Source organism: Lathamus discolor, chromosome Z, assembly GCF_037157495.1.
Source record: "Lathamus discolor isolate bLatDis1 chromosome Z, bLatDis1.hap1, whole genome shotgun sequence".
Taxonomy (NCBI): Eukaryota; Metazoa; Chordata; class Aves; order Psittaciformes; family Psittacidae; genus Lathamus; species Lathamus discolor.
The window spans coordinates 84683019-84699563 of record NC_088909.1 but is presented as its reverse complement, the minus strand read 5'-3'; the positions used below and the strand labels follow the sequence as shown (position 1 = coordinate 84699563).

Here is a 16545-nt window from a genome sequence, read left to right as displayed (position 1 = left end):
ATCTAAATGTGTTATAAACTGTACTCAGCCAGAGCTAGCTAGTTAAACTCCTGTGCAGAGAGGTGCAGAGGCCCTTTGGATGCTCTTTGACACCTGAGCACAAATAGGAGCTCCGGTGATCATGTTCAAGAGAACTGTTGCTGTGGTTTGTAAGCTTTGCAGGTGTGGAATTATAGACAGAAGATTATGGAGTTACTTTTTCCTTCTTCTCTGTTCCCACCAGCAGCACTGTTTTACACAGTGCATCTGTGCTAAGCTACTTGCACACAGAAGGGGCTATCTGGCTGTGTACGTGTTTCTCCAGCAGATGATGTATAGCTTCATCCGATCATTCTGCTCTGATTAACTTCAACAGGTTCCTTGTTTTATAGTAGACAGGGAAGACCAGTACTTCATCTGGTCACTCTCTTACATGATTATTGCCTCATTCTGTTCATGCATAGTATCATCCAAATCTGCATGCTGTGGGCACACAGATTTGTGGGCAGCTGTGTACTATTCCTCATAGCTATGCTCAAAATCAGTTCTACAGTTCAGATATTGCTGAGTGATTAGGAAACATTATTCTACCATTTCCATTTTTTTCACTCATGGTGATAATTCTGCCTGTTTGAAATTTGTCCTGACACTGTACGAAGTAATGCATGCCTGTGTTTTTAATTGCAATAGGATGACACCAGCCTATGGAATACTCACCAAAATGGAATTAGCTCTAAGGGGACAGGATTTGGGTTGAATTCTTTCAGGTTTTGTTGAGGGGAAATAGGAGAAAACAAGATCAAGGCATTTTGTGAGAAATGTTATGACAAAAGGAAAAACCCAGACTCATAACACATGCAATCCTATTTGCAACGAAGGCCAAACACTAACAGTCTAATCCAAAATCCTCTAGAGATACAAGACTCAAGTGAGCACTAGTGTCCATGAATACCTCTTGCGTAAGGTCGTTTACAATTTCCAACAGGTTCTCACACCTAAACAGCTTTGAAACATACTTTATTGTGTACAGATGTGCAGCATTTTTAGCACTTGTTATCTGCAATACTTCATGTCATAATCAAGCAATAATGTAAAAATAAATAATCTGTGAAACAAATTTCTCTTTCATCTGTTCCCTGTTCAGCCATGCTCTCCAGGCTCTCTGGAATTTCAGATGTGTCCCGCTGTACACTATGTGTGTGCTCGCCTGCAGACTCTGCAGTCCAGCAACAGGCACACAAGTAACACTCTGCGTGTTAGTGGATTGTTAGCAGGGCTTTTTTTAAGAGAAATTTAGGTGACAGTTCATTATGAGGAATGAATTATCCAAAATACTGTATGCAACCAGGAGTTTCCTGATGGTGGGAGTAAAATAATTATTATCTTCCTTGAATCCTACTTAGACTAATACCATTGCTTTCAACGGTATTAGCGAACAGTAAATTAGCAACGTGCGCAGTATTTAGTACTGTATCTTGTGTTTTTCTTGCGCAGAACTGCACAGTACCACCATGTGAACACTGCTGCCGCATCTAGACGTTTATTTTTGAAATCGGCCTTTTGCACAAGTGCGTTTTTCTCATACTCTTCTAACTGGGAAATAACTAAGGCCGGGCCTAGCGTGCGCTGCTACGAAGCTGTGAAGGCCTCACGGGAGCGCAGTGGAAGCGCGCTGCGCTGCGGCTCCGCGGCCGCGTGGAGGAGCCGCGCACGGGAGCGGTGCTCGGACCCCCGCGATGTCCGAGGCCACCCCGGGCAGCGGAGGGGCTCCCGCCGGGCTGCTTTGCGGGCTCCTCTTGGCTCGGCCGCCGCAGCTGCTGCGGACGCGGGACGCGCCGCATGGACCTGGGGCAGCGCAGCCTCCGGCGCCCTCAGCCCCCTGCGCGCCGCTCCGCATAGCTCTCTGCGGTTACGTCGGTGTCGGCAAAGCGGAGCGCACCCCGCTGCCCACTCGGAGGGCCGCGGGCGCTGGCAGCCCGGAGTCGCAGGGATCACCCGCCTCGCTCCGCGCTGGCGGCAGCGTTCGCCTTGCGGCACGACGAGCACCGACCGCGCACCCCGGCGCAAGGTCGCACCGCTGGCCCGGCTACCCCCGCGGCACCCCGTGCAGAGCGGGACAGCCGCTGCTGCGCTGCAGCCCACGGCGGGGCGACGCGGGGGCACCTTTGCACCTTCCCTGCCGCCGGCCGGGGCAGCAAGTCCTGCGAGAGTGCCGGCCTCATCCTCCCGTCCCTCCCCTGCCTGTCACTCACCCGCTTTGCATGAACGCTCCCCCCGCCCCCAGCACATATACCCCTTCCCCGCGCCGCCGCCGAGCAGAGCTGCGGCCGCCGGTGCCGGCAGCAGTTGCTGGTGCCTGCGTTTCTCTCTGTCCCCCTTTCCTACCTCCCGCCCCTCTTCCGCGGCCCGCCTCCCGTCAGCAGCACCACCTCCGCCCCGCGCTGCGCGGCTCCTGGCGGAGCAGCCTGCCCGGACGCCTCTCTGCACTCCGCCGAGCAGGCAGCCGCGCTCCCCTCCATGCGCGGTGCTGCGCGCCCGCGGAAGCACAGGCACTTTCGCGCTTGCCCAGAAGCCGCGGCTGTAAGTCTGTGTTCGCGACCTGTTGGGCGCCGGACGCGGTGGGGATGCGGGTGGGCAGTGCGGGTCCGCGGAGCGGCGGGTCCGGGCCGGGGCAGAAGCGAGGGACAGAGCTGCCGCATGCTTCGGGCGGGCACCGCGTGGGTCGGCGCTGCTGCGGGGCGGCGAAGTCCCTGCGGCGGGGGCCGGGCTGCCCTGCGGGTCCCAGGCACAGCCGGAGCGCAGCGCTGCTCTGCCCTGCCGCAGCGCCGAGCACCGTCGCCCTGGAAGTCTGCAGGCAGCGGGCACTGGGTGGCGGGCGGGTAGGCGTCCGCGGTAGCTGTTGTGTCCGGTGTGCGCCTGTGCTTGGAAGCTGCCGGCTTATATTAGGAAGTGTGCTGGCTTCCCCGGGAGGCTGCAGCTTCCTCCTCCGGGCCCCGGGAGGTCCGGAGCATCCCTCGGCTGGCGGAGGCAGGGCAGGGGAAAGTGCGAACGCCTCGCTGCTCCCGGAGCAGGCTGCTGGTCGCCCCGTGCCGGCACAGAAATTGTCGCACGTGGTTATTGCTCTGTAAAGGAACTCGAATGCATTTTGACTTCTCGTACTGTTTATTTATCGAGTCGGGAGAAACCCAGCAAGTTTCTTTTCAGAGACGGGGTTGTTCAGGCGTTGTGATGTAGAGAACTGGGGGGAATTTAGACTTGGGTTTCTTTGTCTGCGTGCGGTGAGCAGTAGTGCGTTTCTAGCAGGGGCAGCGTGTTCTGCTCTCCGTATCGCTGCAGGTCCTAGGAAGCCACTGAGTTTGTGTTAGAAGAGGACTTTAGGTAGGGTCAGGATTTGGCTTTGCAAAACTGATAGTATCGCTGCAGATTTAGCAGTTGAAAGTGGTGTTAGTTAAATCGACGGGGTGTTTAGCAGATTTCCTCCCCTTCAGCAGTTTTCACTGATTCTAAACAAAAACGCAGCCACCACCACCATGTAATTACAGAGTCGTATTAAAATGAGCCTACATCAGGGATGTGTCAGTAATTTAGAAATACTTATTTTTTTCGTCTGATTTAAGCTGAGACCCGCACGCTGCAGAGCTGTTAAGAAGTAGAGCAGGGAGTCTGTTACTTAAAGTAGTGTTTACTACTTGACTGCTGTGACAAGTAGCCTGTTGAAGTGTAATTATAAATCAAAGTCTTGGTTCAACCTCCATTCCTAGATAAAATCTATATCGGTAATTTTCTGACCACTTCTTGACTTTTACATAAAAATATTATTATTTCTAAGGAAAAAATGCCTGAAGGGAATTGAGTCATTATTCAAGATGAACATTTGTTCACTGACTGTAAATTGCCTCCACTGAAGTATTTGATGCTTGCATAATTCACAACACCAAATAGAGAAATCAGAGATGTCATTTATCCATTTTAATATTCTTGCAAGATTCTGGGCTGAGCTAATTGCCAGAAACTGCAAAAGGACATGTTTACAGAAACAGTGACTGTTAGTGAATTATGATAATTGCTTGTAAGGGTGTTTGTTTGACTAGTCCATGTGTGAATTCATTTCAGCAGCCACAGTGGAGGAAAAAGATGTATAGATATGTATCTTTGTTCAGTTTGGGGAAATATGTTAGCTTATCTTAGATGTGCTCTGGCATACTTTGAATTCTTCTCAGTAGATGACATTGTGATGATAAAAGCAACGTTACTGGAACAGTTAAGGACCAGCATATACGAAATCTGCAAGTGCTTCGTGAGAAAAGACATTGCTCCGTGAAAGACCAAATCTTTTATTTTAGTGTGGTGAAAGGCTGAGCGCCCTATTCAGTAGCTGTTTGAGAGAGACTCTTACAGGGCTTTTTTGTTGGCTTTATTTTTTATTTATTTTTTACAGTGGTGTTTGTTACTATAGTTGTGGGTGGGATTGGGTAACACGCAGTGATCTGTTCCTCTCCTCTGTATGCAGTTGGTGGCTCACTAGCCTCCAATGTATGCGTAACTGCAGGGTGGGTTTTTTTTTATGTTTGCTTCTATTTTGTTGTGGTTTTGGTCTCATACTGAATGATGCTGAGCCAGTGGCACTTGCAGGAATACAGAGCCCACTGAAAGATCTGAATGCCTGCACTGGCAGCCTCTGATGTGAACTTTATCTGCCCTATTTCTGAACCCTGTGTGCATGATAAAAGAACATTTTCAGTGTCCTCTGAACATTTCAGTCTCCCCAATATGTGGGGAGAAAGGAGAGGGAACTGTATTTTCATACAGATTCTGTCATGTCGTGTCTACTCATTCATTTACTCTGGGTGGAGAGCAGGGGGGCAGTGAGCATCTTCAGATCCTGGTGGCTCTATTGTCTCTGATCAGTGAGTGTTTAGCTCCTGTCCTGCTCCCTGGCAAGGAAACCTTGCAGGGGTAGGTTCTTGGTGTGAGGAAGGCCAGTCTGTAGAGAGCCACTGAATGCTTTGCACTGTATCATAATAGCATTTAAAATGGTAAAGTGACTGGAAAAGTTTGCTTTGGAAGTAAAGGGCTTCTCTTCCCATCCATGTCTCTGAACTGCTTGTGTACCTGTTTCTAACCTATAACCCTTCCTGCAATCCTTCAGTTCGAGCAGGTTTCAACATGTATATGGTCAGTATAATCTTTTTGGTTATAGATGAAATGAGTAACTTTAGTCTGAGATTAGTACTCAGGATCCTTGAATATCATCTGAATCTTTATTTGCCAGACAATACAATTGCATTAAAGGCAATTTATTTTTTTTTTCCTTGTAAAAGGATTTGTGTTGTGAAGACATGCCAGCCTCCTTAAGTTGTTCTGTGCTTAGTGTTAGTGCATTTAATAGGTTGGTCTGGAGAGCACTGGGAAGATACATTCCAAACTTTTGCATGGTAGAGTGGGTTAGATACTCTACCTGTGGCTCTGGTGGGAAGTATTCCTCTCTGTTTCGGAGGATTTTGGTTTCAGTACTGTATATTGAGCTGTGGTGTTTGTTCTTTTGAATCCCAGTTAATGATCTGAGAAGTCATGTTTCAGGTTAAGGTAAATGGGCTATGGTAGTTTTACAGTAAGGTGTCTCTTTTTTTCCTTAACTGATATTGATTTTTTTTGCTGTGACTGAAGGGAAAGGTATATCACAAGCTTGCTGTTGGATGTGACATATCAATTGTTCTGTACATTAGAATACCAAGCAAGAAGGATGGTACTGGCTATGCTGTAATTAATCTGCATGTATTGCATATTCCATATACAGAGATGGCCCATTCTGAAATGGATTCTGCTGCACAAATTAAGCCTATATGGTTTTGATTTTGTTGAGGTTCTGGTCATATGAATCTGGAAAAATACATTATGTATTTATTAAAAAAACCCTTTTTCTGAGGTTTTTAAAGCTCTTGTGTCATCTGGAGGCATGCAATGTGGGAATACTATTGTACAGTTCTGCACTTATTAAATATGCTCAGGAATATGAAAATGTTGGAGTCTGTGAGAGAGGGAAGTATATCCACATTAAAAACATCCACAAGTGGCCCCAGGTCATGCTCTGACTTTGAGCCTTGGGTGCTTCCCAGGTATGCTTTGCCCTGTTCCTCATTTGAGAGTTCAGTAAAAGGGACTCTGGGCATGTGAATATCATAGTCATTAGGGAATTTAGATTCTCTACTTTTTCGTAAGATTCCTTTGCAGTTTGGAGAGAGAGAAGTTGAAATTATTACAGTAGTGGTCACATCCACAACTTGCACTGTGCTCTGTATGCTCCATCTCTTACTAACTGCACTGTGACTTTTTGGCCATTAGCTTCATGTGGCTGCCAATATTCTTCCGTTTCCCTCTACATCATACTGTATTGGCTTGACCCTTAATTAAATCTGGAAACTTGCTGCTGTAATCATACATAGACCTGTGTATCATGGCAGGTAACAGTAACATTCACCTCCAAACAGGGACTGAACAGCATTGTTTTTGTTAGGAATAGGGTAGGATAGGATATGTCGTCTGGTTTATGCCTCCTCCAAACCTCGAAATGAACCAGCAGCTTGTGCTCTGAGTACCTGGCTCAAGGCAGCTTCAGAGGCGATGCCTTGGTGACTTCAGTTGATAGTCAAAACACATTTTTCTTCTGACTCTGCCCATGTATGTGCTGTATCACTATAGCAGGCGGCCGCTGGCAGAGTTCAAGATGTAATCTCTAAAATTCACCCATCATATTATTCTTGCGGTTTCACAAGTGTAAATTTATGGTTGTTGGTAGGTTTTTATTTTAAAGTTGCCTTTTTTTCTTTGTATGCTGTTGCATATGGAATCATTACACCAAAGGGAAGCTTCCTAATGGGATTAGTAGGTTTTTGTTCTCTGTGCAGCTTTTGACATTCCTTAGGTATTCTGTCTGGTAGCTCTTCCTGCTATGATTCAGTACAGGAGAATGTTTCAAGCATGTGCATGTGTATGTATGTAATGAATCAGCTGGTCTAGGCTGGGGAAGGGTGAGAAAATCCGTCCTGGTTCCTTTTCTTTCACCTCCAACTTACTTGCTTACTGTATGAAAGTTGGAGATCAGGTTTCCCAAGATAAACCTGCTCTTGGGCAACAAGTTTAGAGTATGTCATTTATGAAACTCATCTTACAAAAAAGTAAACACATGCCAAATGTAGAAGTAATTCTCTGTCCACTCATCTAGAAATTAAGGTTTTTTTCCCATCTTATAGTGCATAATAGTTACACTTTTTTGTATGTAATGAATTTAACTGGCTCATTAATCTTACTATTTTTTTGTTTATAGGTGTGAAAGAAAATGTCAGTCAGCATGCATGAAAATCGCAAATCTAGGGCCAGTACTGGCTCCATAAACATATACTTGTTCCACAAGTCGTCCTACGCTGATAGTGTCCTCACTCACCTGAACCTTCTGCGTCAGCAGCGTCTCTTTACAGATGTTCTTCTCCACGCTGGGAACAGGTCATTCCCCTGCCACAGAGCCGTCCTGGCTGCTTGTAGCCGCTATTTCGAAGCAATGTTCAGTGGAGGACTGAAAGAGAGCCAGGACAGTGAAGTCAACTTTCATAATTCAATTCACCCAGAAGTCTTGGAGCTTCTTCTGGACTACGCATATTCCTCCAGGGTTATCATCAATGAGGAGAACGCAGAATCACTGCTGGAGGCCGGTGACATGTTGGAGTTTCAGGACATTCGGGATGCTTGTGCAGAATTTCTGGAGAAAAACCTTCATCCCACCAACTGTCTTGGCATGCTGCTGCTGTCGGATGCTCATCAGTGCACCAAGCTGTATGAGCTCTCTTGGAGGATGTGCCTTAGCAACTTCCAGAGTATCAGTAAAAGTGAAGACTTCCTCCAGCTGCCGAAAGACATGGTAGTGCAGCTCCTTTCCAGTGAAGAATTAGAAACCGAAGATGAAAGGCTGGTATATGAATCAGCTATCAGCTGGGTCAACTATGACCTGAGTAAGCGCCACCCTTACCTGCCAGAGTTATTGCAGACGGTGAGATTGGCCCTCTTGCCTGCCATATACCTTATGGAGAATGTGGCCATGGAAGAGCTCATCACCAAGCAAAGGAAAAGCAAAGAGATTGTAGAAGAATCAATAAGATGCAAGTTAAAAATCCTACAGAATGATGGAGTGGTTACTAGTTTGTGTGCCAGACCCCGGAAAACTGGCCATTCGCTTTTTCTTCTGGGTGGCCAAACCTTTATGTGTGACAAGCTGTACCTGGTGGACCAAAAGGCAAAGGAGATCATTCCAAAGGCTGACATACCAAGTCCACGGAAAGAGTTCAGCGCTTGTGCCATAGGCTGCAAAGTGTATATCACTGGGGGACGAGGGTCAGAAAATGGAGTCTCCAAAGACGTGTGGGTGTACGACACCCTTCACGAGGAGTGGTCAAAGGCTGCTCCCATGCTGGTGGCTAGGTTCGGGCATGGCTCTGCTGAGCTCAAGCACTGTCTGTATGTAGTAGGAGGACACACCGCAGCAACTGGTTGCCTTCCAGCTTCCCCTTCAGTATCCTTGAAGCAAGTAGAACAGTACGACCCTGTGACCAACAAATGGACCATGGTTGCCCCCCTGCGCGAGGGAGTGAGCAACGCAGCTGTAGTCAGCGCGAAGCTCAAGCTGTTTGCTTTCGGAGGTACCAGCGTTAGCCATGACAAGCTGCCCAAAGTTCAGTGCTACGATCAGTGTGAAAACAGATGGACAGTACCAGCCACCTGCCCCCAGCCCTGGCGCTACACGGCTGCAGCTGTTCTGGGAAACCAGATTTTTATTATGGGTGGAGACACCGAATTCTCTGCGTGCTCCGCTTACAAATTCAACAGTGAGGCGTACCAGTGGACAAAGGTGGGAGATGTGACAGCCAAGAGAATGAGCTGCCACGCAGTGGCGTCTGGAAACAAGTTGTACGTGGTCGGAGGCTACTTCGGCATTCAGAGGTGCAAGACGCTGGACTGCTACGATCCCACATTAGATGTATGGAACAGCATAACAACTGTGCCCTATTCGTTGATTCCCACGGCATTCGTCAGCACGTGGAAGCACCTCCCCTCATAATTGTGTGTGTGTTGCAATTACAAAGTATCAGGTAAGAAATAGCACCTTTGAATTCCACTGTAATAATGCTTTTCACAAAGCTTTTCAGCAGCAGCTCTGAGGAGGGTGAGTATATTAAAGCCAGTTTTGCAGCTGGAACAATTGAGACACACACATTCATGGGCTGTTTTAAACCAGGCACCATGTCTGACAAAGCCAGATACTGGAAGTAGTTTGCCACATACCTTGCACCCACTTCTTTTTATGTGGCCTTTTCCTGAATGATTTAGATGTAAAGGACTGAGCAAAAATGACATTTTCAACTTGTGGGGAAATGCAGGTAATCTTTTGGAAGTTGAGTCCTGCTTTGCATTTAAATACTAAATGCATGCTAAACAAGTTTCAATACCGTCTTCCTGGTGACAGAGGCTAGGTCACACTATATATCCAGTAACAGCAGCCAAAAAAGATACTATAAATTCTGATCTGAAGCTTGATAGCAAATTCACTTGAATTTCCACGCAGGCAGCATGCTTTCTCCATGCAGACAGCCTTTGGGAAAACTTGCTGTTTTATGAAAGGTGTTTTACAGGCACTTCAGGCCTAATTTTCCATCTCACCTAGACAGCATGGTTCCACCTGCGCGGACTAAGGCTACATTTGGTTCATTGATACACTTCAAAATACATATATTTTTGAGATAGCTACGGTCATACATGTTGGACTACATACAGTGTCAGGAAGGCGTATAATTAATAATGCTGGCTGAAATAATTACCCATCTATGGCACACACTGTTCCACAACAATTTAATTATACATAATGGGCCAAGCTCTTACCAGGTGCAGCTTCAGCATTGTATCTTCTCACAAGCAAGTCTGAATTTGGCCTTGCTTGTTTGGTTGTTGTGAATATCTGATTTTTAGGAGGAGGGGAGAAGAGGTTCATAAAAAACCCCACTGAAAAATCCAGGTACCTACACATATTGCCAATATTTTTCAATCTGGTTTTTATAACTGCTCACTGTAACTTCAACTATGACTAATTTTTCCTTATTTGTATCTTTTCTAGAGTTACATCACTTAAAATAAGTTACTGACATTTTCCAGAACTATTAATCTGTGTATTTTGCAACAAATCTGGCAGACTCCCATTAGATTTGTTTAGCTCTTTTCCCCCACACCCTCTTTGAAACTCTAGTACAGAATCACAGTTACCACCACCCAACCAAACAAACACAGGGGCATGCTTAATCCTAAATAATCCATGCTCTGTGATAGGTAATTTCTTTTCGGATTTGAACAGTATATAGTATTACCATGAAAGGCAGGCAGTTTAAAAGAAACAGGGCAAATAAATACAGTGGTAGTAATTAGGCAAGCTCTGCATTTGCACTTAAGTTTCCTGGAACTCCATATTGATGCATGTTCTCCAGAAAATAGGAAGAACAGTTTGTGTGTAAGGACTTCCCTAGGTTATTCTGTTTAGGTCTTTTGCAGCTGGAGACATTTGCCTCACTCTCGCAGTAAAGACAAAACCCAGATGTCTTTGAAGCTGTGTAGATAGAAGTATATACCTAGAAATGTAGGGTAGTCATGACATTCCTTTCTCTCTGGTACATGAGGATTCATCTTGAGTTGTCTTTCAGGAGATTGGAAGCTCTGATTAAGAATACGAGGTTGGTCCTGTGCAAAGCAGCAGGTCAGCACAGAAATGTGGTGTGAAGCTGGGCTATGTAGTGCTGCTCTTGACTCAGGTGGCTGTTTGTCTTGAGGGCACTGCCCTCTCGCCTCTCCTCACTTTTGTTTTTTCCAGACCTACCCTTGGGAAAAGAAGTGCAAACCCTTGAGCCTTACCAGGTCCTGGGAGTAATCACGTTCCCAATAGCCAGCACATGGAAGCCCCCATGTGTGTGTGGTGGCTTCTTCCTTAGCAGGGAACAACATCTTGACGATTTCAGTTCATTTCTGTTATTACTGACTTTCAGCAGTTCCCAGCATTATCAGAGCAGCAGTATTGAATGCCCGGGATCATGTCTGTGCCAAGAAAAATATTGACTTACTCTTCTGAGACTGACTTAATTGTTCTGAGGTTTACAGTACATGAGAGGGAGTGTTCTATTTTGAAAAAAATATAACGGTGCAAAGAAACCTTTCCTTTGCTTTGCAGTGTCTTGTTAAAAGCCATTATTTTAGCTTCACTGGTGCACAAGATAACTGGCTAAACACAGCCCCTAAACTGAAGTCTCTCCAATACTGTGTGCTCGTCCAATAAGTTTGGGTTTGGTTTTCTTTTTTCCCTACTGACGCCTGCTGCTCTGTCAGTGGGTGGGAGGGACAAAAAGGAAATTACTTCTGATTACCCTCTGTTTTCATGGCGCTGTGTGGCCCCAGTCTGACAGCTTTTAGGAAGACTTCAGTCTGCTTTGTCTTGTTCCTCAAACTTGGGGCTTTTGAGTAGGTTGGGGATTTCCCCCCACCAACTTTGGAATTGTTTATATTTTTTCTTTTTTCAGTTCATTCCATGACAGGGAACATTGTTTTGGCTTCAGTGTTGAAAGTCTGTTTCAGTGGGAAGAACAGCATGCTATGCTGAAAAATGTCTAGAAAAGACTAATCAACACTAAGTGCAGAGACCTTATTCTTAGATGTAACAGAAATAGTGTGTTTCAAGGCCACAGTTGCGAAGAGGCTTGATGCTCTGCACTATTATGTAGGCTGTGGTGTTTCCTCTGAGTGCTCCCTGTTGTTCTTAGGCATCACAGCTTGAGAGATGTAGTATGTTCAAATGAACTGTGAGTTCTCTGGAGCTCTTTTGCATTGTAATGATGTAGGATTTGCCTCCTAAAATTGTGGCAGTGCTGTCAGAAATGAGCTGATGATGGTTTGGAAGCTGTCATTTTAATACAGCTTCATGGTGAAAAAGCAGAGCATAATCTTAGTGTCCAAAGGCTGAATTTCTCATTGAATAATCAATTTTTATAAAGGACTCTAGGATGGAATTACTGATGCATGGTACATTGCTGTGTGAAAAGAAACGAGGCAGACTTCTGCTCTAATGAATTGTAGATATGGTTTAAGTAAGGGGATTATACGACCCTTTCTATATTGTGAATAAATTCAATTCAGAATTCTTCACAGTGAATGGAAGCATTGGGGTGAAACACCTTCACCTCCCCTTCTGCTTAGCTCCAGCCAGGTTTGCTTTGGCCCAGGGATAGAAAAGACTCCTTGCACTAAATGTTCATGTAGGTTTTTATGGAAGAGAAGTTGCGCAAGGTTATGTTTGCTTAAATCCACAAACCTGTAAGATATTGGGGGAACATAGGAATGTTGAAGTATGCAGGATGCAGAGCACATCACATCACAGAACTGTATGGGGCCAGTTCGATTTACGTTTCAAATGACTGAAATCATAGCAAAAAAAATTTAAAGTATTTCTGTGTCAGTAGGGTGGTTTGCAGAATAAGGCTAGTTGAATAATAAAGGCAGAATCTGACTCTAAATAATTGCGCTCTTGGCTGGCTTATTTATCAGAAGTTGGCTATTGCACAGGAAAACTGGAGGGGCAGTGATTGGGGAGGGAGGCGGGTAAGCCCATCAACTGGATTGTATCCTAAGCCTAGCTTTTAGATTGTCTTTGACATCTAACACAAACCTTATGGTACATTGTCTCAGCAAACCCTTTAAAGTCTCCTGTCTTCTCTCTCCCCCTCCTCTTCCCATGCTTTTAGTTTACTCCTCTATTTGGAGAAGAGAATTGGAACCTCAGATCTGGAGAAATGGTTTTAATGAAGAAAGATTGTTCAGCGTCTCTTGCGTTTGAAGAAAATCATCTGCACCTTGTAAATTATCTAATCTACACATGAAGGAATGGGAGAAAAAAACTGTCTTCAGTGCTTCAGCACATAGCTTAAATATGAATGGACAAACCTATGATCAGGTCCTTGTGCTAATAATTGTGGATTAATGCCAACATTAATCAGGCCTTCAAAGGAGAAAAAGAAGAGACAAACTTCTCTGAGCTGTGCAGCATGCAGCACTTGATTTCCATGGACTCCACTGTTTGTATGTGAAATTTGAAATGGTTGTCACCTCTCTTTGTGGTGATTTGAAGTGCCAGCCCCAATTGCAGGGGAAACAGGCCAGGTCTGAAACAGCGAGATGCCACTGTGAATGAAGATACAGTGGTATTGCTGCTGAACTCTGTTAATCAGAGCATGCTTGTCTGTGGGCAGCGCCTACAGCATCTCTTAGATCCTGCATTGCATTGTCCTGTGTGCAGTGAGTGATCTTCTGCTGGATAAGGAACAGCCCGATGGTGAGATGTTCTTGCAATAGCGGGGAAAAAAAGCTACATCCCCCAAATGCTCCTTGTTCCTTTTCCTCCCTGTATTTATAAGTAGTTCAAACTGTCCCATTCCTGTTATGTTACTTGTTGTAGATACAGTTATTTATTGTTCAGTGCTTGCATGCTGAAACAATGCCTGCAATTGTCTTCATGTTGCAAGGGCTTGTGTGAATTGTTGTATGTTTTGCACATTTTGTGATCGCTGACTTGCTCTGCTGCACAAAGAAAGAAAACTATTGGGTAACATTTGGAGGTGGGAGGGAGGGGTGGCTTCCCAGTCAGAAATGGAAGGATTACAAGGCAGGATCTTAAATTACACATGTCCTAGAGGAAGAAGCCATGGAGGTCACTTTCTCAGGCCACCAGCTCCCCAGGTTGCATGTGGCGTGACTTGTAGATGGTGTCCTTGCTACATTTCATTTGTTGGTCATGCCTTTCAATTTCTAATCTGGAAATAGCCAAAATCTCTTGCAGCGCTCTCTTTGTGCAGCTTCTTGATTGCAACACAAATACTGTGGAAGAGCTTCTGGATACCAAGCCCATATGAAGTCATTGTCCAAAGTTATTTATTTATTTATTGGGTTGGAGGAGGGGTACCTACAATATAGCCAGATTGACCTGAGTGAGTGGAATATGGTGATTCAAGAATAAAAACAAAAAACCTCAAGCTAGGTTAGTGATGAAGTCTTAAAAAAGAAAAAAAAAAAAAAAAGAAGAAAAGAAAAGAAGAGAGCAGCAATTTTGCACTGACTGGCTTGCCTCGTGCATCTGGATTTCAGATGATCATCTGAGCAACCAGGTGTGAAAGACCCAAGTGCTCAAGCAAAATTCTTATGGGGATAGAAAATGAATGTTAAACCTCTTAATCTTAAAAATAGCCCTCAAATTCTGCTGCCTTTTATTTTCCTTAGTCAGGTGTGTCTTTGAACACTTGGTTGCTCAAAAGCATCAGCTACAATTGTGAGAAACCAAACTTTGATTTTTAAATAAATTTCTTACCAGTCTCATCTTGAGACAGAGATGAAGCTACTCTTTTTATTCTGGATTTAAGAAGCTTATGTTTCACAGGTGCTTTCTTTGCCTGATCCTGTCATGAAGCTTGTATTGTATTGTGTTTTTTCCTAAGTGTTTCTGGAGCCCGACTTAACTGGCACATTCAGTTCCATGGTTGGTGTGTACTGCAGTGTAAGTAAACAGCTGCATGCATGCATGGAAAACAAAAATAGTCACATTGGTGATGCTTTCCTTTGTGTGACAGTGATGTAGCTGTATTTGTGAAAGCTTTGTCATCTGAAAGTGTTTACACTGGTCACTGGAAGTTTCTCTGTGCTGCCTTACATTTGACTTACTGTTTGGAGTAGACTCTTACATTTCAGAAATAGGTTATTTGGAATTCTGTGAATACTGAAAGAACATTGGTTAATTAGCAAAGGCATTAGCAGTTTTTTAAAGGGTGAGGCCCACCTAGATGTGAACAGTTATAGTTCCTCTGGTTAAACTGATTTCTTGAAATGGTAGATTAAAGAAGTGTTTAAACCCACAGCCTTTTCTTCCACCTTCCCCTATGCCTCCCCTGCCCCAGTGTTGGTTCTTTACTCTTAGATGGCTTTTAAGCAATAGAAAAACATCTTAGATAGGGTAGGTCTCCTTTCTATATCCTTGCGCTTGCACAGGTTGCCCCATTGAAGCAAACAGCCTTGAGTTGGTCTTGCCTTTCATCTTGTGGATCACTCCTGGGAGTGCAAGGGAGCCATAAAATCAGACTTCCTGTGCTTTTCATGCCCTCTCCCCAGGTGCTAGTGCCTGTGTGAGGTACAAGGAAGCACAGAACTGGGTGCCCAGGAGCCCCCTTATTCAAACAAGGGCAGACAGGCTTGAGACATGTTTTTTTTCTAGAGTCCAGACGTGAAGCTGCCCTGCATCGAAACACTTGGCTTATGAAATCTGTTTTGTAGCGCCGTGCAACTTCCGAAGCGGGATGAATTTTCTGCAGCTGTTTCCAACGTTGTGGTCTGCTTTCAAGTTCTTGATTAATTCCTGTGTGTAGGCTGAAGGAAGCTGAAGTCGGGGTGGGCCTCTGGCTCTGCAGGGAATGCGCTAGGCTCTTGCTCTTTGAATTGATGTGAGAATCCTGGCTAGCTACTTGACCATTCCAGTCCTGCAAAACAGTCCACACTTTGAAGCAAATGCTGTTCACAGCAGAGTGCACACAAAAACCCTGGCATAAGACAGGAAGGTTCCTCTTATTTTGTAGGGTCGTTGCTGTAGAAACATATAACAAAGGGCAGCCTTCCTCTTCTGGTATAATTGTGCAGCCCCTTTTCTCAAAGTCTGACACCTGTCTGAATAAGAGTGATTAGAGCAGAATAATGTTCCCTTTCCTCGCTATTGAAAATGTGGTTCATGTGCTGAAAGAAAACTGTGCAAGTGAAGAAGTAAACTTGTCTAGGTTGTGTCTTTTTGTTTGCTACTACATCGTAAGGTTTTGTAAAACTTGCTTTTTTTTTTTTCACAATGTGAAACTGAAGGTCAATAAATTATTAGAGATTTTCTCTCCATGGAACATTTATTTCAAGTGTTGTCTCTTCCCCCCTGCCTCCGCAGCCTGAAATGCTTTGAAACCCTTATAATGTCCTTTTCATGTCCTCTTAATAAAAGCACATTGACAACATGCAGTTTACTGCTTTGGTTTAAGCTTCTGCTTCAGTTGCACTTCCCTCCTCTTTGTTCTGTTCTGCTGCTGTTATTATGATCGCTATCTCCAAGTTCAGAGCCTCAAAACATTTAAGAACAGGAAATGCAAGTTTGTTGGTGCTTGCAGTATAGTTTAGCTAATGCCTGATACGACTTGGAAGCGGAATTAGGCATCTCTAATCATTCCTAATTATTTTCAAGGCAAAAAATGCTGGCTGTGTCTGAAACATGCCAGTTGTTGTAGATAATGCACACATATAGCCAAAGTCTTTGATCTTTTAAGCTTACCTGCATGTTCATTCATATAGAGGGTGGTGGGGTTTGTGTTGGGGTTTGTTTGGTTTTTAATGCTATTGATTTTCTGTGTTGATTAACACCTCTGTGGCCGTAAGGTATTGCTGATGACTGTCCAGGTCTAAAATAACATCATGCAGAGG

The 16545-nt window shown here is 44.8% G+C and overlaps 1 protein-coding gene across 1 annotated transcript; it reads left to right on the top strand.

Moving 5' to 3' along the window:
• Nucleotides 1-2311: 2311 nt before the first annotated feature.
• Nucleotides 2312-16089, top strand: ENC1 (ectodermal-neural cortex 1). The gene is made up of 3 exons (XM_065663171.1): nucleotides 2312-2559; nucleotides 7304-9116; nucleotides 12798-16089. The coding sequence occupies exon 2, from the start codon at nucleotides 7316-7318 to the stop codon at nucleotides 9083-9085; it is 1770 nt and encodes a 589-aa protein (XP_065519243.1). The 5' UTR covers nucleotides 2312-2559; nucleotides 7304-7315; the 3' UTR covers nucleotides 9086-9116; nucleotides 12798-16089.
• Nucleotides 16090-16545: the final 456 nt, after the last annotated feature.